Source organism: Agelaius phoeniceus, chromosome 19 (genome assembly GCF_051311805.1).
Source record: "Agelaius phoeniceus isolate bAgePho1 chromosome 19, bAgePho1.hap1, whole genome shotgun sequence".
Lineage (NCBI taxonomy): Eukaryota > Metazoa > Chordata > Aves > Passeriformes > Icteridae > Agelaius > Agelaius phoeniceus.
In genome coordinates this window covers 9,058,812-9,076,926 of record NC_135283.1, presented here as the reverse complement: position 1 = coordinate 9,076,926, position 18,115 = coordinate 9,058,812, and the positions used below count along the sequence as shown (strand labels likewise).

Sequence of the window (18,115 nt, the reverse complement as noted above, 5' to 3'; positions counted from 1 at the left end):
AAGAGCTGGAGCATCTTCACACTAGGGGAACTTGCCTAAGCTGCTCACATGTGGGGGAAAGTGCTCATTCTGCTGAACGGTTGTTTTTGTTTGGTTTTTTTTTAACAGAGTAAAATTGGAAGAGATAGTTGCAGATGATTATGAAGAGGTAGATGATGGCTTTATTTACACAACAAAAGAAGACAAAAAAAGGCACAGACACAAGGAGGATGAGGAAGAATTGTCTAGGAATGAAGGCAAGCATAAAAGGAAAAAGAAAAAGGAGAAGCATAACCTTGAGTATTCCTCCTGTAGGGAAGAGACCTCTGTAGATACTTGGGACTCTCAGAAAAGGTATACGAAAAGAAAAAGAAAGGAAGAAGTTAGGGGAAGAAATAAACTCGCAGAAGGTAAGGAAGAGAGCTCTACTTCCCATTCTAAAAAGATGAAAAAAACAGAGAGGGAGAAGCAGTTGGCAACAAAAAAGAAGGATGAAAAGCAGACAAAGGTTGCTGCAGCAAAGATGGCTTTAGAAGGGGCAAATGAGAGCTTTTCTCTAAATTCTGGTAAAAATAGCACCAAAAAGATCACAACACAGTCCAGGAAAAAGAGGGTGGGAACTTCAGATTCCTCCAGCACATCGTCTGACAGTGACAGCAGTGAATTAAATGTGAAGGAAAATAAATCTTCCCATAAACCTGTAGTGGTGACACTTCCCAAAGACAAATCCCAAGCTGCTTCAGAATCTGATGTGAAAACTGATAAAGTGACTGTTAAGTCTAACACTGAAAAGACTAAGACTGCAATTAGTAAAAATGCTAAAAAATCCCTGTCTTCTAGTTCAGATTCTGACTCGAGTACAGACGATGAGAAGGTGACACCAGCACAAGACAGCGCTGCAAAGGAAAAATCAGTGCCAAACCACGTGGTGGCTGTAAAAGCCAGCACCAAGGCTCCCAAAGCACAGAGCTCCTCTTCAGACTCTGATAGTTCAGATTCAGAAACACTGGTCATTAAAAAATCTGCAGCAGGTGCTGGACTGGGTAATTCCATAGTAAGGAACTGCACTAGACAGTTGCCAGCCAGTGTCCAAGGATCCTTTGCCAGCCCGAGCCGTGGAAGGGGGCGTGGAACAGGAGAGGATAACTTCTGGAGAGGCCCTAGGGGCCGTGGGTTTCGTGGGATGATGAGGGGCCATGGGAGAGGAGCAAACCCTGGCTTCTTCTATAACTACAGCAGTGAAGGCCAGAAACAGAGGCAGTTAAATGAAGCTGCGACAAACACTTCTGTCCTTGTCCAGGTGAGTGGCTGACACAGGCAGAGGTCACCTTTCTTTGGCAGCTTGAACTGTACAAAGAACCTACAGGATGAGAGTAATTCATAAGAGCAGAAATAGATTAGTGGGATGAAGGCTGATCTTTTATTTACTGCAATTCCATTTGTCAGCCTGAGGACGTGTTTGTGAAACAATAATTGTATTGTATTCTATATCTAAAAACAAAACATGTACCTTGGTCTTCTCAGTGATTCTTGCAATCCAAACAGCATGAACATTGTCTTCTGTTTTCACTGATACAGGAATTTAATCAGTGGGTTACTCTTTGTTTCACAGAATCCTGTGGAGTTTCCCAAGAGAGACTATAGTGTGTTACCTCTTCTAGCTGCTCCACCCCAAGTAGGAGAAAGAATTGCCTTTAAGGTAAACTCTGGAAATGATGAATGTTAGGAGGTTTAAATTGCTTCATTTGGGCCACTCTTAAGTTTCTGACCTAACAGTTTCTCTAAAAAATTAACTTGTTGTAAAGCCTGGCTTTGATTTTTGACAAAGTTTGGAGCAAATACAGAAGTTAAGTGCATTTCTTTAGACTTTCTGTATTTGTAGAACACAAGAAATGCTGTCTCTGCTGTCATTGTAGTGTAATTTTCCATGTAAATGTTATTGCAAATCTTACCATACAAATAATTACACTGCACTGCAAAATAAAAAAGTAAATGAAAATTAAATCTCTGCAGCTGAGGAGACTGGGATCCATCTCCCTGATCTCCTCACACAGCCTGACCTGAACATAAATCCTTTGGAGCAGCAAGTCCTGGAAGTCTGCCTGGGACCATGACTGGCTCTGGGTTCCAGGAGTAGGAGACTTGGCTCTTGCACTTTTCTGTTGCTGAGGAAACTGTGTCTGGATGTAGGTGGAATCATCAAAGATTGGGAAAAGTTACAATTTGTTACTTGTATTTCTTTCAACAGCGCCTGGAACTAAATGAAAATTACAGTCCTGAAATTTCAGACTATAAGGTACTGGTTTTCTTTCCTCCCTTCATTCACAGAACTATGATAGGTGAGGTATGGCTTAAATATTTTGATGCTGTGCAGTGTTTTTCCTTGCATCCAGTTCGCTCCATAGGCTATTCCTGGTGCAGCAGTAAAAATCAAAACTCTAGAAGCCAAAACTAATTCAAAATTTTAGAAGTGTAGCTGTTATTAAAAAAAAACAAAACCAAACAACCACCAACTACAAGGATTATTAATAACCATTAATATTTTAGAGATGACAAAAAATGCAGGCCCTCAAGTAGAAAAATGTAGCTGTATTTGAGTCTAGTGCTATTTGAAGTTAGGGCAAGTTCTTAAAACTCCTTCAAGTAAAATTTTGTTGCTACTTCAAATAACTTGGTTTCTGGGTAAGTACTGATTTAAACTGCAAAGTTAGTGACAATGAGTAACTTTGGTTTATTGATGCCAGTAGTTACAGATTGCTCAACATTAATTCTTTGCAGATTTTATACATGGAGACTAGAAAATGTGATAGCCAAATACACTTATTTCCTCTGGCAGCAATCAAGTAGTGCACTGGTTGTAAATATGGAATTGTTATCCAGTGCTGAAGTGTGTCTTACCTGATTCTTTTCTTGTTGCTTTGTGAAGGAGGCAAAAATAATCAGTTGGAATGATGAAAAAAAGCAGATTGAACTGGAGATCCTTTCAACATCAGCAGGACAATGTACGTACCTAGGGACACCAAGGGCTTGTTGTCATGTGCTGTCACCTGGAAAACCAGAAGTCTAAGGAACACTTAATCTTTCAGGAGTATTCCAAATTTCATTGGGATCATTCTCAACACACCCCTCCCCTCCTCATTCCTTCCCCAAAATGTCTATTTACATTGAGAAGCTCTAACCCTTGCTAGTTGAGCTGAAAGATGCTCATGGGTATTTACAAAATAATTTTTTCAGTCTGTTTGAGTGGTCAGTAACTCACCTCTACTGTGGTTTCATTTTCTGAAAGAAATTATTTCAGAAAGGAAGAAAATATATTATTATTTTAGAGAGAAAGTGTGAGGTGATAATGGTGTATCTTCAGTGGGTGTGGAAGTGAGTCCCTGTAATGACAAGGTGCAGTTCCTGAGACCTGAAATGATTAATGTTTCTCAAACTGTGTATCCTGCAGTTGCCATGTAAGCCAGAATTAATGAATTGTCATATGAGCATTTTTGTCAAATTTCAACAACATATATTTGTTGACTTTCTCGTGTGAGTAGTCAGATAATTACCTTAATTTTGGTGTGTAGTACTCAATTTTTCCTCGAGATTTTTGGTTACAATTTTGAACCCGGACACTGAGCACAAAAACACCCCAAAACAAATCCCAAAACCAAACTGATTTTCATCGGCTTTTGTGGTAGACATTTAAAGTTCCTTTGGTTTGTAGCTGGTTGAGCTGTTTGTTTGGTTTTCCAGTTGCTAAGGAGCCAGGGAAGTTCGACCTGGTGTACCAGTCTGCAGATGGAGTGGAGCTGATCGAGTACGCCGTGCCTCAGGACACCAAGGTACGTGGGGCCTGCTCTGAGTCCTGCCACCAGCTCTGCAGGGCTGGCACCTGCCCTGCTTCCTGCCTTTCCTCACCTCAGGGACATTCCCTTTGTAATCATGCATCTGATTTGAATCAATGGAAGCAAAACCCATTGTTTCTTTCTAGCAAGAACATGCGTGTTTACATCATAATTATCAGTTCTTGTGTGGTACTCAGTTAACTGGGGTCACAGCCACTCATCTAAGTTCTTGTTTTGGCTAATAAACAACATCATGTCTCATAAAGATCCTTTCTCACCAGCTTTTCCTTTCATCACTGTTGTTCTTACCTGCACCTTTCCTTACCCAGGACATCAGGCAGGTTGAGGTTCACCAGTGGGATCAGTGACTCACAGGAGGGGCTGTGACCTCAGTTCAGTGGTTTTGTTGTTCAGGTCTAGGCAAAAGCATAACAGCACAGAAATTGTGCCTGCTGGTGCTGCTGGCACCTGCCAAGTGCTGCCTGTGGTTTGTTTTCAGATAACTGAAAGCTGGGATGCACTGATAGAGCCAAGACTGATTGTGGAGCCTCCAGTTAATGGATCCAGCCTTGAAAATGGAACATCTAGGATGTGAAAAGATGTGAACAATTGTACAGATCTGTTCTGTGAAATGCTGCCTTCTGGTTCTGAGGGTGGTAGGTGCACTGGTGGATGTTACTGTCTTAAAAAGAAGTAGGCCAAAAGAAAAACAGTTTTTTCCCTTAGGCTATGTTTTTATGTAATACATGAAAACTTTGTTTATTACAGGAAGTCTAATATTGTTCTGTTGGGTTTGAATATTTATATCCTACTGTAGCAAGCTGCAGAACTGGAATGGTTTGATTAAAAGATAAAACACAACCCTGTACTGTGAGTAACTGTTTAAATGTCTGGGTTTGGCTAAGCCGTATAACTGCCAGAGGTCACTTTCATTTAAAAAATTATTATAAATATTGTTGCTGTGCAGAACTGTCCCTCTGCTGCTGCCACAGGATACAAATGCTGTGACTTTGCAGTTATTTAAAGAGTTCACCTAAACATATCCAGAAAAGCCTGTGGATTTCAAGCTTCTGTAGTTTTGAGGCAGATAAATAGCACTGGTAACTGTCAACTTTTCCTAGAACCAGTGAAATATAACATGAACCCCTGGGACAATTGTGCCCCACTGTGTTAATCCATGTAGGCTCTGAAAGCCTTTGTTGTTGGTTTTAGAGCAAACCCTCTTGCCCTAAAGTGCTGAAGTTTCTGTGCTGCCTTTCTTCTTCCCTTTCCAGCAGCAGAATGGGTCAACAGGTGCTGGCAAGGCACTGCACTGACAGCTCTAGTAATTATTAGCATTGAGGGGGCACCTTGTACCTCTGGAGCCTTGGCAAGTCTTACACTTTCAGATAATCCCTGTGCTAGGTAGTTAACTCCTACAGAGAAGACATGGGAGAAAACAAACCCTAGATACAAACAAACACCTGAAAATTTGTCCATTAAGGTTTAGCTGTCATGTACTCTGACCTAGTGCATGAATCCATTAAAGTACTGATTTTTGCATCAGCCCTACTAAAATGTCCTGTTTGTGAAGGAATCGTTTTTATACAAGTAAAAGGAGTTTGTGTTTTGTGGTTCACTTCAGATACCATTAATTCATGCTAGGATTTTTTTCTTTAGAGAAAAGTTCAGTCAGATTTGTGTGGCTGTTCTTGCAGTCTGGATGAAAAGATGCCAGACACGAGCACAGTCATGCTCAGACAGTGGGGATTAATGGAAGGATTGTTTTCCTAAGGGAAATTGTTACTTGTTAATTCTTAGGAAGTTGCAAAAGCTAAATGCAAGTGTTTCACAGTACCTCTTGTTCCATTGCCTACTGTGCATTTTTGGCATGAATTAAATGGATGGAGAGTCACTCTGGCTGTGCCAAACAGGTGATGCTTGAAAACAAATGCACCCCTGAGAAAGGGTATTTTGAAGGTAAAATCTTGAGTTTTATTTACCCATTGTTACCAAGTTTGCATGAAGCTACTGCTTCACTGCTCAATTCAAATCAGACCAAGGGCAGGCAGCCCAAGGGAACTGCCAAGAGCCCTCCCTGTCCCATCCAGGTCCTGCTCTGAGGAATCCAGGATGGGACAATGTGCACATAAATCCCACAAGGAGGTGGTGAAATGCTGAACAAACCCTCACTGCTGCCTTCCTGCCCCCTGAGGCTCTCCCATCTCTCACCAGCCCCTTTGCTGGGGGCAGGAATGGGAGGTACAATTTATCCCACTGTGCTTCCAAAGCCCTGCTTGGGCTCTGTGGGGCACTTTGAATGTGCAGTGTCTGGGCAAAGGGTTAGATTTAGTTCAGAACCACAGGAAGTTCTCAAGTATTTGCAAGCAAAAGTGAGTAATAACTTAAGTAGCTATTTAAATGGTAGCAGTAATTTTTTTATGTTAAAACTTTATTGTCTGATAGACAACAGGAGGGGTTGGGCTTCCTCCAAACCAGAATTTCAAGCCCTCTTTGACAATGTAGAACTTAAATTGCTCATCTGAGCTCTAAACTGTGCTATGCTCCGGAAGCAGAAGCTGCAATTGCGAGAGTTTATATTTACCCTTTTTATTTGCATACCTTTGTCTATATCAGTTGATACCACTTGAGTGCCACAGAAAATACAGTGAAGGTGCTGAGTCTTTGAAAGATGACTTACTTAGTCTGGATAAGCCCAGGGTGTTCGTTCACCTATGGAAAAATAAAAAATGCAGACATGAAGAGCTGCTCTTTTGTCCCATCTCATGCACAGCACAGCTCTCCCAGAGCATTCCTTTGCAGTCACTGTCAGCCACCCCCTGTCAGGTGTTTGCATTTCCTCTGACAGCAGTTACAAAGTCCTGCTCAGCACATCCCAACCACGCTGTAAACCTGTGGCACCATGCCCATCTCCTAGAAACTCCTCCACCCTCCAGCACATGACAGAGCTGATCCCTGAACTTTTGCTCCTGTCACAGCCCTGCAGCCCCAAATGCCTCCATTGTCCTTTCTGCACCTGCACCTGTTACTGAGCAGTGACTCAGAGCCCTGTGACACACAACCCCTCTGCAGCTTATCCTGAAGGAGTGTTAAAAGGCTGGAGGGATAACTGATGTAGGTACAAGTTCATGTTTTCTGTGCAACATAACTTTACAGTGATTCTCCAGATTTAATTTAATAGTCCAAAAGAACTGGCTAGGAGCAGATTTCCCTTGTAACAGACCACCCAACATTGATTCTTTTGAGTGCTTTATACAGTGAGCATGAACATGAGCTAGCAGTATGCCCAGATGGCCAAAAAGGCCAACAGCCCCTGGCCTGGAGCAGGAACAGTGGCCAGCAGGACCAGGGAAGTCGTTCTTCCCCTGTAGTCAGCACTGGTGAGGGCACACCTCGAGTGCTGTGTCCAGTTCTGCGCCCTCAGTTTGGGGAGGACGCTGAGATGCTTGAACATGTCCAAAGGGGGCAATGAGGCTGGAGAGGGGCTGGGAACACAAACCCTGTGAGGAACCACTGAGGGAGCTGGGGGTGCTCAGCCTGGAGAAAAGGAGACTCAGGGGAGACCTTATCACTCTCTACAACCCCCTAAAAGGTGGCTGTGGCCACGTGGGGCTGGGCTCCCAGGCAGCACTGACAGAATGAGAGGACACAATCCTAAGCTGTGCCAAGGCAAGTTTTGGTTAGATGTTAGAAAGAAATTCTTCACTGAAAGAGTGGTTGGGCACTCGAATCGTCTGCCCAGGGAGGTGGTGGAATCACCATCCCTGTAGTTTAAAAACCAGACTGGATGTGACAGTCAGTGCCATGGTTTAGTTGATGAGGAGATGTTAGTTTAGGTCATAGCTTGGACTGGATGATCTTAAAGGTCTTTTTCAACCAAGTTAATTCTGTGATTCTGTGTAACTCCTGAACATTCTTGGAAGTCCCCAAGGACTAACACCAACAAGATTGCCTGCTAATACTTTTAAATGACATTAAAGGGAACCTCAGCAGTTCTCCCCACAAAGTGTTCTTTGCCCACTGGACAAGAGTTGAGAGCACACGGCTGCTTCTGCTGCAGCCCATCAGGTTCTGTTCAAATTATTGCAGGGCCACAGACTTTGTGCCAGGCTGCTCCTTTTATCCCTGCTGCCAGCATGGGTGGAGAAATACAGAGGGCGCCAAGAAAGTCCCTGGGACACCCGCAGACAGGGCAGAAGAGGAAGAGATCAGTGGAACAATTTGCAGTCAAGTTAGTTGAGACAGGAGTACTTGCCATGTTGCTATTCAGCATCAATGTTCCTGTTAGAAACAGTGATTATTGAACAGTTAGACTGAGAAAAAGAAATTTGAGGAAGCATCTTCTGTTAAGACGGTTTCCACAATCACAAAGCAGTAATCTGTGTGCTTTAAAAACATTGCACTGGCATCAGCTTTTGCAAACAGATTATTTTTAAAGTCCTTTCAAACCCAATGAGTCCGTAGAATCTCCAGCATCCAGGTTACCCTCAGCTCGGAGCAGCTGGGGCGGTGCTCGGGGGGATTTGGGGTTCACACCCTGCCTGAGCCCCGGGCGGACAGCGCTGGGCTGTCCCGAGTTCTCTTGGGCCGCCCCGGCGGGGAGCGGGGCGGGCAGCGCGGGTGCCACCGCACCCAAACGCCCCCGGAACCGACCCCGAGGCCTCCGGGCACCGCCGGGTGACGCAGCCCCGACCCCGGCTCGGAGCCCCCGGCCCGGCCGCAGCCCCGCGGGTCCCGTTCCGCAGGGCAGAGCCCCCGCATCCCGGGGCTGCCCGGCTCCCACATGGGCGGGCGCCTCAGGGTTCGTCCCCCGGCTGCCGCCCCTCCCGTCGGGGCGGGGATCGGACACGTAATTTTCCGGAAAGCCCCAGCCATAGTTTCGTTTCTCCGAACCCTGGTTTCTTTCGGTCCTTGGGGCAGCTGCGGACGGGGCGATGGCAGCGCTGGAGTCGGAGCCGGGCCTGTCGGGGCTGGAGGAGGAGCTCACCTGCTCCATCTGCCTCTGCCTCTTCAGCAGCCCCGTGACGGTGCCCTGCGGGCACAACTTCTGCGCCTCCTGCCTGGAGCTCACCTGGGCCGGCCTCACGGGGGGCTTCAGCTGCCCGCAGTGCCGGGCCACCTTCGCGGGCCGCCCGCAGCTGCAGAAGAACACGGTGCTGTGCCGGGTGGTGGAGCAGCTCCAGGGCCGCTCCGGGGCCAAGGGCGAGGAAGAGGAGGAGAATGAGGATGGAGATGGGGATGGGGAGGCGGGGGGGTGCTGGGCGGAGGAGCCCCCCGTGTTCTGCGACAGCTGCCGGGAAGCGCCGGCCGTGCAGACCTGCCTGACCTGCACCGCGTCCTTCTGCGCCGAGCACCTGCGGCCGCACCGCGACAGCCCCGCCTTCCGCGACCACCAGCTCTGCCCGACCGTGCGCGACCTGCAGCTGCGCAAGTGCCCCCAGCACAACAGGCTCTTCGAGTTCTTCTGCGGCAAGCACGGCGTCTGCATCTGCTCCCTCTGCCTGCTCGGGCACAAGCTGTGCCCCACCAGCCCCTTGGAGCAGGCAAAAGCCTCTGCCCAGGTGAGCAGCCGGGCTGGGCGGGGGTGGCCGATGGCCCCCGGCGCTGGAACCCCCTCCCAAGGGCACCCCGGGGCGCCCCTTGGCTCCCTCGGTGCCGGGGGAGCCGCTCTGGAGTGTGGGGAGGAGGCCGGAACAAGCCGTCGATTGTAAATCTCGTGTCTGGCATTGGTGAACAGTTACCTGCCCTCCAACATGTGCTCAGGCACGTCCCCAGAGCCATTCCTCGCGTTTTCCTCGTCTCTCCAAGATGTTGCTCAAGAGCAGGGGTCTGGGAAGGCGCTGTCAGGGAGCTGCATTGACTGGGCTGGGCTGGGCTCAGCAGTGAGGCCTCCCATATTCTGTGGCGTCACCCAGAACTCTGAGCCTCCTCTGCTGCCCTGCTCCCTGCCAGGGTTTGGCACTGCCTGAGGGGCCGACAGGCCGCTGCAGATGTACTTAAGAAGAATTATAAAGCTATATAAAGCTATCCTAGACCTCAAGTGTGTAGATGAAAGACAGAAGGAGGTTCACAGAGTAGAAGGGAAGGGAGCCTGGCCTTCAAATTTTCCAGCACAGCTGAAAATCAGTGTGCATGAGTAAAGTATGCTGAAAAGGTTTAGGTGGTCAAACTCCCATCTGTTCAGTGGGTGTGTACACAGCTTAGCTGCAGAACTTAGCCCTGACTGAGCTTAGCAGAATCTTCAACTAAAGGAACAGGTAAATCACATCTGAGGGAGAACGTTCTCAAAAGGAGTGGGGTGAGCAGTAGCATCAATTTAGTGCTGGAAGTCCAACCTGAGAGCTAATGTAACATTTATTCTTAGCATGGGAACTGCTGTGCTGATGAAAGCAGCGGGTCCTTTGCGAAGGGAGTGTCTGCAATGGTATCCTGCTCCTGGGAGAGGTGGGGAGGGTGTGGGTGCCACAAGCCACACATGTGCAGGATGATACTTTTACACCCCCTAAGGTTCAAGGGAAGGTAGGTTTTAAGCTGAGAGTAATAAATGCTTACAAGAGTATTTAAATCTGAGAGCAGACATGACAACTGCTTCTCTGAAATGCTTTCTGGTCTCTCCTGTTGCAGTCACTGCTGAAGAAAAAACTTGCGGAGCTGCATAACCAGAGTGAAAGAACTGCCCGGGCAATGAGCACGGTGAAAACAAAACAGAGCCAATCTGCTGTAAGTGGGGAACTGCTCAGAGTGCTCTCAGGTTGCCTGGCACCCGCTGGCCACTGCATGGTGTTGGTCATTGTACCCTTGTGACAAGGGCTGTGGTGCTGAGGCTGCATTGGCAGGAGAAGGTGTTACTAGGAAGAAACAGAAAAGAGGAGTTTTGGCAGGGCCAGGCAGCTCTGTGGGAGATGGGAGTGAACCTGGCACTGCTCAAGGTTTTACACCCTCGCGTGAGGGTGACGCTGAGAATGGGCTCCGTTCCTTCTGAGTGAAGGAATTTGCTTTCCAAACCACATAGAAATCGACAGCTCTTCTCCTGCTTGTTTCAAGGAAAAGAAGCCCACGTTTCTCAGAGGCTTTCATTTGGTAGCACTTAAGAGTATTTTGTTTATAAACTGTTCTTTTGAAATCAGTGCCTATCTGCTCTTGTCTGCCCCAGGAGACAGCTTCAAGAAAGAAGGAATTGATCAGAAATGAGTTTTCAGAAGTTAAAGCTGTAATTGAAGAAAGAGAAAATGAGATCATGAAAGCAATTACAGAGGAAGAAAAGAGAGTTTGGAATAAGTTTGATTATATTTACAGTGTTCTGGGAAATAAGAAGAATGAAATTCAGTCTCTGAAAGATCAGATTGAGATGGCACTGACTGAAAGTGATGATATTCTCTTTTTGAAGGTAATGTGTCATTTAAGTGTGAATCCAATTCTTCATTCTAGAATGCAGAATGACAAAAACCTGCTGTGGCCTTGCTCTCCAGAGACTTCCAGTCAAATGGAAATGCAGTGGTGTGCAAGAACCTGCTATCAAAGGATGTCCTGAAAAGTACACAAATATCAGTGAAAGAATGCTGAAGGGGTGTCTGGTAACTGTCCCAGTTCAGCCACAGCCTCTGCCACAGGCAGAGGGGTCACTGGGCAGGAGTCACCTCTGTGAGGTGTGGCAGCTCTGTGCTGGGACCTGGTCACTGGTTACCAGTGGGAATTAAGGTGTCTGAGCTGCTGCTGGAATTTTGCCATGAGCTGTGTCTGACTGTGGCCTTTGTTCCCTTGAATTTGAGATGAATGCACAAACTGCATCCCATTTAAAGTAAGTTGGTTGTATTTTTCTCTGTGTGCTACACAAGGTGGTCTCTCATTTGCCATTTCAGAGAGCAACAGCACTGCAACGAACATCAACAAAAGAGGCTTTTGTTCCTGTAGTTGAAATGGACCAAAATGTGATGCATTCCGCTTACCAGTCTGCCATTACCCTCAAAGACATAGTGAAACTTTCAATAATTCAGAGTCGGGAGAAAAAAGAAGATACCATGTCACTGGGTAAATTGGCATTTTCTACTTTTGCTTTGAGCTGAAATGAGGGATCTTTCCTCTCCAATCCAAATACAATTTTTTAAAAGAGTGCAACAAATACAGTTGCTTAATATAAATTGTGTCTTCCAATCTCTGCAGTGCTCCATTTCCACACTAAAACATCACAGTCTGGGCTAAATTGGAAGACAAAACGTGCCAGTGTTTCTTCACTATTATCTGTACTTGGATAAGCTGATGAGTATCATGATATTACACCCTTCTGGTACAGCTCAGCCTTTCTTCCTTGGAGTAATTTATGGTGTAACTATGTAGCAGGGTTGGATGTGGTTAGGATGTGGATTTGAGGCAGCTTGGAAAGGCTTTAGAGTGGCAGGACTCCACCTGCCATAAGGCAGGAAAGATGGATAAGATGGAAAAGTGTCCTCACTAATGCATGAGTGTTCCTGACCATATAAATCATAATGTAAATTATCACCATTGCAGCCAAACCTGTGAAAATTCAGATCCCTTCAGCAGCTCATCCAAGCAAAGCCGCTGTTGGAAAAAAGCCTCGCGGACCAGGTAAGTGCTATAGAACACCATCCTGTCCCAGCTGTGGCCTCACTGTTAAATAGGAGTTGAGGCAGTTACCCAAGAGCTGTTTGCTGTGGTGGTGATGCAGTGATGAGCTGCACCTTGGCACAGGGAAGGGAGGGTGCTTTGGGATATTTGGGGATGCATGTCTTGTGAGCTGGACAGGTGAACTGCACAGGTACATGGCTGCATCAGCTGTAGTGGTGTCAGTGTGGGCTGTAAAGCAAAGCAGAGCCTCTCCACCCTCTTGTTGGTGCAGTTTTTTTTTTTAATTTGTGCCAAACACCTTTTGGTTTGTTTGATAGATTTGTATGTATTGAGTTCTGCTTAGGATCTGTTCATGTTCTGGTTTTTTTCTTCCTTCCTCACAGTCCAGACCCTCAAAGAGAAAACTGTTCCCCCAGCTCAAAACACTTCACATGGGGAGACAGATACCACCAGTAAGTGGGGATTAAAGGAGCCTTACTCAAACATTTTGCTGCCTCCAGTCTAGGGCTGGGGTGTTGGTCTTTGTGGCAGGTTATACTGGGGCCTTTAAGTTCTGTTTTGTCCAGATACCAGAATTAATGGGCACTGTAGCCTGTTTGGATGATCTTCCATGTTTTCTTTTTGACATAAATGTAAGTGTTAAGAAGCAGCTTCTGTTACTTCCAGGGAGCTCTTGACACATGGTCCAAGTGCTGGGTGTGGGGCAGTCAGGGGGTGTGCTGGGGAAGCAGGACTGCAATGGAGCTGCAGCTCCTGTTGCTGCACTGAAAGCTCTGTGGTAAAGAGGAAAGGAATAGTCAGTGTTCCTCACGGGAACAGGAGCATTCCACTTGCCTGGACACACTGCTCCTGGAGGGGAGATCAAGCTCCTTCCAGGCTTATGACCCTGTGAAATAGGAAGCAAATGGAAGGTTGTGCTTGATGTGCAACTTTCCAGTGTGAGGGTATTTGTACATGGCTTCAGCCTGCTGGACTCTCTGTACTGCTGCAGTTTCAGGAGAGCCATGGTGATGGTATTACAGCTGACACAGTCTTACCAGTGCTTTTGCCTCCCAGTAGAACTCACAGTTTACTTTTTTCTTTTTCCCCCTTCAGAAGAGAAAAAGAAAGCTGCTAAAGTTGGTGAGTCCAAACTTTCATCATGTGTATTATAATTTTCATTGACTGCTCTTAAAATGATAAGATGGTCTTTAGTGTTAGTGTATTGAACAAAAGTTCAGCTCTTGCTGGGCCAATGTGGGAGCAATCAAACACTGAGAGAAGCTGTCCAGAGAGTGGGATTTTTAAAACTTGACATGACAGTGAACAGCATGGGCTAATATTGAAGTTAACCATGCATGGAGCAGGAGGCTAAACCAGATCAGCTCCAGCCTGAGTGTCTGATGGGGTGTTAAACATGTGAGGGCTCTTCCCAGCTGGCCAAACTCTCTGTTCTTCTGTTGACACAGCACCACCCACCACACCAACTGCCCCAGCTGCTGCTGCTGCTAAAGTGCTGATTGACAGCTTCCTGAAGAAACCCAGAGAGGAGCTCTTGCAGTGTAAGACACCCAACATTGCACTTCTTAAAGATGAACCTTGCTCTTGTCGTACTGGTGCTATGTGTCCTCTCTATTGTCCTGACAAAATTACATCTGAGGGGTTTTGTTAGCTTAATAGATTGTTACAAATGAAGGAAATTTCTGGAGAAAAAGAGGGGCAGGAGGTTCTTTTGCTGGATGAATCAAATTAATCTTCAGCACCTGTGAATCTTTATGAAGATAAATGAAGTTTTTTAAGTAAGGATCTTGGTTTCCCCCAAAAAGACAGCGTTAGGGTAGCCTGGAAACACATTGTAATGCACTGGATTGTTTTAAAATAAAATGCAGGCTTTCATGTGAGCCCATGATGGCTTGTTAAGATGCTATACAACGTGGCATACCTTTTGCTGCCAGATCAGCCATTGCCTTTTTTTGGGGTGTTTGGGTGATAAAGGGATCCTGTGAGGCTGCAGGAAGGAAGAAAACTCTCCCTCCATTTGCCTGTTGTGTGACATCGAGCTGCAGTTGAACCCAGCAGTTTGCACTGTGGCCCTAAGTGCTGGCTGTGCTGAGGAGGAGAGCAGAGCTGGCAGATACACATGGCAGCAAGTGCTGAGGTGGGACAGGATAAACAGAAGTGCTTTGTTCTTCAGCACCTCCGAGTGACTCTTGTCATTGCAGATGCTGCCAACATCACCCTGGATTACAACACGGCCCACAACACCATGGTTCTGGCTGAGAACTACACCAGGATGTCCATCTCAGACACCTTCCCAGGCCACAGGCACCACCCTCAGCGCTTCACCGATTACCGCCAGGTGCTGGGCTTCCAGTGCTTCAAGAGGGGCATCCACTACTGGGAGGTGGAGCTGCAGCAGAGCAGCTTCTGCGGCCTCGGCGTCTGCTACGGCAGCATGGAGCGCCAGGGCCCCCAGAGCCGCCTGGGCAGGAACAGCAAGTCCTGGTGCATCGAGTGGCTCAACTCCAGATTGTCCTCCTGGCACAACGACGTGGAAAAGATCCTGCCCAACACAAAGGCTACCAAGATCGGGGTGCTGCTCCACTGCGATGGGGGCTTTCTGATTTTCATGGCAGTGGGGGAGAAGAATAACCTGATCTATAAATTCAAAGCCCAGTTCACTGAAGCCTTGTACCCAGCCTTCTGGCTGTTCTCCAGTGATGCTGTTCTCTCTCTGTGTCACATGAAAGAATAAGGTCTGGTATCTCAGTTTAGTTAATTTACAGCAGAGATAATCTGTCTCAAAGATTGATTATTTGACAGCAAAATTATCATCTCTTTTAAGCAGTTTAGAAAATCTGCCAATTCTTTGGTCTGAATTGCTAAAGCCTTTAGATAGTGATTCAGCAAAATGTTGGTGATGGTACAAACTACAAGGGTTTGCAAAGGTCTTGATTGCCCTGAAATCAAAGTTATGATGCAAATCCTTGTTAAATGTCTTCAGTGGTGCCTGTGGCTTCTGTGGTTTCCTGTAAAGGAGCAACAGCATTAATGTGTTCATGGGTAACAATGACCCCTTTGAGAAAGAAACAGGAAGAATTCCTTGACAAATTCAAGCTTTGAGGGAGGTCTCACTGTTGCCTTTTGGCCTGTGCACAGACTGTTGTCCATACAGGTGTTCTCAGTGTAGGACTCCACCAGATGCTACAGAAAGAGCTGTTGAAATCCCTAAGTTCAGGCTGTAAGTTATAAAAGCCACTATGACAAATCTCATCAGAATGGAACTGCAGAGACTTCTAGAACTGATGGGAAATAAATGGTATTAGAATCACCAGGAAACAAATGGCATCAGCCCAGACACTGGGGATACAGCAGAGAGTTGTCAGGAAGACATCCTGCAGAGCAGTGGTGTGCATCCTGTGGTGAAGATTGTGGGATGAAGCATTCTGTGTCACCTTCTGACCCAAAACATGCCTCACATCTTTACGCTGAAGGCTCTTCAGTGCTGGGTTTTTGTGTGTGCTGAGGAGTTCAGAGGGTGCATTCCTGCTCTCAGGTTCTCCTGTTCTAATGGTTTTCCTCTTTATGAGGTGGGATATTCTCTGCTGGTGTATCTTTTGTTGTTCAGGTGGTAGAAACTGGATTTCTTGCATGTTTTTGGGACTCCAGTTTGAGGAGTCTCAAGACAGAGTGCAAGTACTTGGAAAATGGTTCCTCTCTGCTGGTTCCTCTCTGCATGAAGCCTATGGGCAGACAGGGTGAGTCTTCTGACATACAGGCAATTAGAACAAAGGAGAGTGTACATCCATTCTACCTGGGATGGATTTTTAATTCTCCTGGTGTTCTTTGGGGTGTGGTATGTCTTCAGAAGTTCTCACCAGGTACAGAGAAATCTGTACTTCTTCCTTACAACTTTAAAACAGTCTGTAGGCAATCAAGGTGTTTGGATCTCATAGGGCCTGTACCTTGTTGCTGCCTCTGGACTTTTGTGCCAGCTTTTATTTCTTGTGGCCCATGGGAAGCTCACACGAGAGTCTTCCTGGACTTGGATTTCTAAAACTGCCCTTACAGGACTTGGTGAAATAGAACACAAAGCCACTGCTGGCAGTTTGGCAGGGAATTGTTAGAAGGCTTAAAAGAACCTCTGTGACTACACTCCACATTAGCCAAAGTGCTTTGGAGAGAGGCTTTCAGGAGTTCAGGCTTGGTGTTTATTTTTACTTGGTTTGTAAACTCTTAGTACTTTGTCAAGGATAGCACAAGTCTCATTTCTTCCAATTTTTTGGTCAGAATAGGATATGGATTGGATGGTGGATGTGAAAGTGCCATGGCTGTCTTTGGAGCAGTTCTGCTCTCTGAAGGGTCTCCCCCTTTCCAAAGCACAGTCAGCACTAAAACTCCCAGCCTGAGCAGAATGCTGCAAAAGGTGCAGAAGGAAGGAGGCTGTGTCCTGCTGGGAGCCAGGAATGGGTGACAAACTGGGTTTTCCGCCCTTCCAGTTTTTCAGCAGTGAAAAATAAGAGCAGTTGCCTCTGAGAAATCCTTTTGCTCCTTGGCTGTGCCCAGGGCTGCAGATGCACTCAGCAGGGTGCTGAAGGAGTTCTCTGTCCCTTGGCTGTGGGCAAAAACGTGCTCCAGCAGTCTGTGCAGTGGAGAAAGTCCCCATCCTCTGTTCCCTGCTTCTTGACTTCAAAGAGGTGTCAGTGCTGGCCTCTGAGTCTGTGGCCATGGTCTGGAGGGACACCCAGACAAAGTCAAGAGCAGCTTCTATTCTGCCTTGTTGGACAGAGTGGGATCCTTGGCATGGGACACTGGTGCAGGACCAAGCATGTGGAACACATGAGGTGTCCTGCATTTCCAGGCAGTGAAACAAGCCTTCTGCTGGGCCCCTGATCCTCTGTTCTCTTTCTTTTGTGCTATGAATGACTAGAAGTCATAGAGTGAAGTTCTGTTAATTTGGAATTCACAGAATCACAGAATGTTCTGAGTTGGAAGGGATTCACAAGGATCCCTGAGTCCAGCTCTTGAGTGAATGATCCATATGGGGATGGAAATGGGGACCTTGGCATTACTGGGACCAATCTCTGGGCATCTGAGAAATCTTTTGGTTAGCTTCAGGTCTCTTGCATATTTTGGAACATTAGTGTGATATAACTTTAATAACTAATAATAAATATTAGTGTGTTTAGGAGAAATACTAGTTACTGCATGATAAATGATCATTTTAAAGCCTTTTCAACACAACTGAAGTGGTTTTACTTGGGCACTACCTGTAAGAGCTGCACTGGTTTTAAACAAGGCATTTATAGGAGCACATATTTTAATTGTAATTCTATTTTTAGTATTAAAATGAAAGCAACCTAGTCTAGAAAAAGAACTAATTCTGGTGTTAACACCATGAGAATGTGCATTGATTTGCATTTTAATATACAAATTAGAGTAAATCAGAAAAACAGTTGCTGAATGAAAATAAATGAATGTTTAATCTTTTCTTCAATTAAAGGCATCAGTAAAGCAGTGTACTTAGAAAAAGATATGCAGTTATAAACCTGTTGATTATACTGATATATCAGCCCTGTACTTCAGTCTGTATAAGGTGTGTTATTGTTTGTAGCTGTGCCAGCCACACACAGGCAGGGCCACCACCATGGGCTTTGTGCCACCTGGTCCCTGTGCCCACTCCAGGGGCTGGCTGGTGGTTTGGTGATGGCTTGAATTCAATAAAAACTCACAGTAAACCCTAA

General features: G+C 46.2%; 2 protein-coding genes and 1 long non-coding RNA gene across 4 annotated transcripts in view; 2 read left to right on the top strand and 1 right to left on the bottom strand.

The window, feature by feature from the left end:
- Nucleotides 1-4,670, top strand: part of COIL (coilin) — a 5,875-nt gene extending 1,205 nt beyond the window's left edge. Inside the window, exons 2-7 of the mRNA XM_054644774.2 lie at nt 109-1,279; nt 1,592-1,678; nt 2,228-2,275; nt 2,906-2,981; nt 3,718-3,806; nt 4,309-4,670. Coding sequence (XP_054500749.2) covers nt 109-1,279; nt 1,592-1,678; nt 2,228-2,275; nt 2,906-2,981; nt 3,718-3,806; nt 4,309-4,404 — 1,567 coding nt within the window. The 3' untranslated portion in view covers nt 4,405-4,670. The remainder of the gene's footprint in view (nt 1-108; nt 1,280-1,591; nt 1,679-2,227; nt 2,276-2,905; nt 2,982-3,717; nt 3,807-4,308) is intronic.
- LOC129127882 (uncharacterized) lies at nt 139-9,679 on the bottom strand. The gene is made up of 3 exons (XR_013184775.1): nt 9,551-9,679; nt 1,490-6,521; nt 139-1,339 (listed from the first exon to the last, which is right to left on the bottom strand). It is a non-coding gene; the product is annotated as an uncharacterized LOC129127882 (long non-coding RNA).
- Nucleotides 8,560-18,115, top strand: TRIM25 (tripartite motif containing 25). 2 transcript variants are annotated; one of them, XM_054644771.2, is made up of 9 exons: nt 8,584-9,370; nt 10,434-10,529; nt 10,963-11,196; nt 11,669-11,837; nt 12,315-12,392; nt 12,776-12,844; nt 13,488-13,514; nt 13,841-13,933; nt 14,594-18,115. In XM_054644771.2, exons 1-9 carry the CDS (start codon nt 8,744-8,746, stop codon nt 15,124-15,126), a joined length of 1,926 nt encoding a protein of 641 aa, XP_054500746.2. In that variant the 5' UTR covers nt 8,584-8,743; the 3' UTR covers nt 15,127-18,115. The 2 variants fall into 2 exon arrangements, with proteins under 2 accessions (XP_054500747.2, XP_054500746.2); XM_054644772.2 differs by lacking the exon at nt 12,776-12,844 and having other exon boundaries at nt 8,560-9,370.

What these genes read in the sequence shown, in the direction of transcription:
- TRIM25 (XM_054644771.2), top strand. Translation starts at nt 8,744, where the DNA reads ATGGCAGCGCTGGAGTCGGAGCCGGGCCTGTCGGGGCTGGAGGAGGAG. An exon ending in AGAAGATACCATGTCACTGG is followed by an intron (nt 11,838 to 12,314) that starts GTAAATTGGCAT and finishes TCACCATTGCAG; the next exon opens with CCAAACCTGTGAAAATTCAG. An exon ending in TGGGGAGACAGATACCACCA is followed by an intron (nt 12,845 to 13,487) that starts GTAAGTGGGGAT and finishes TTCCCCCTTCAG; the next exon opens with AAGAGAAAAAGAAAGCTGCT.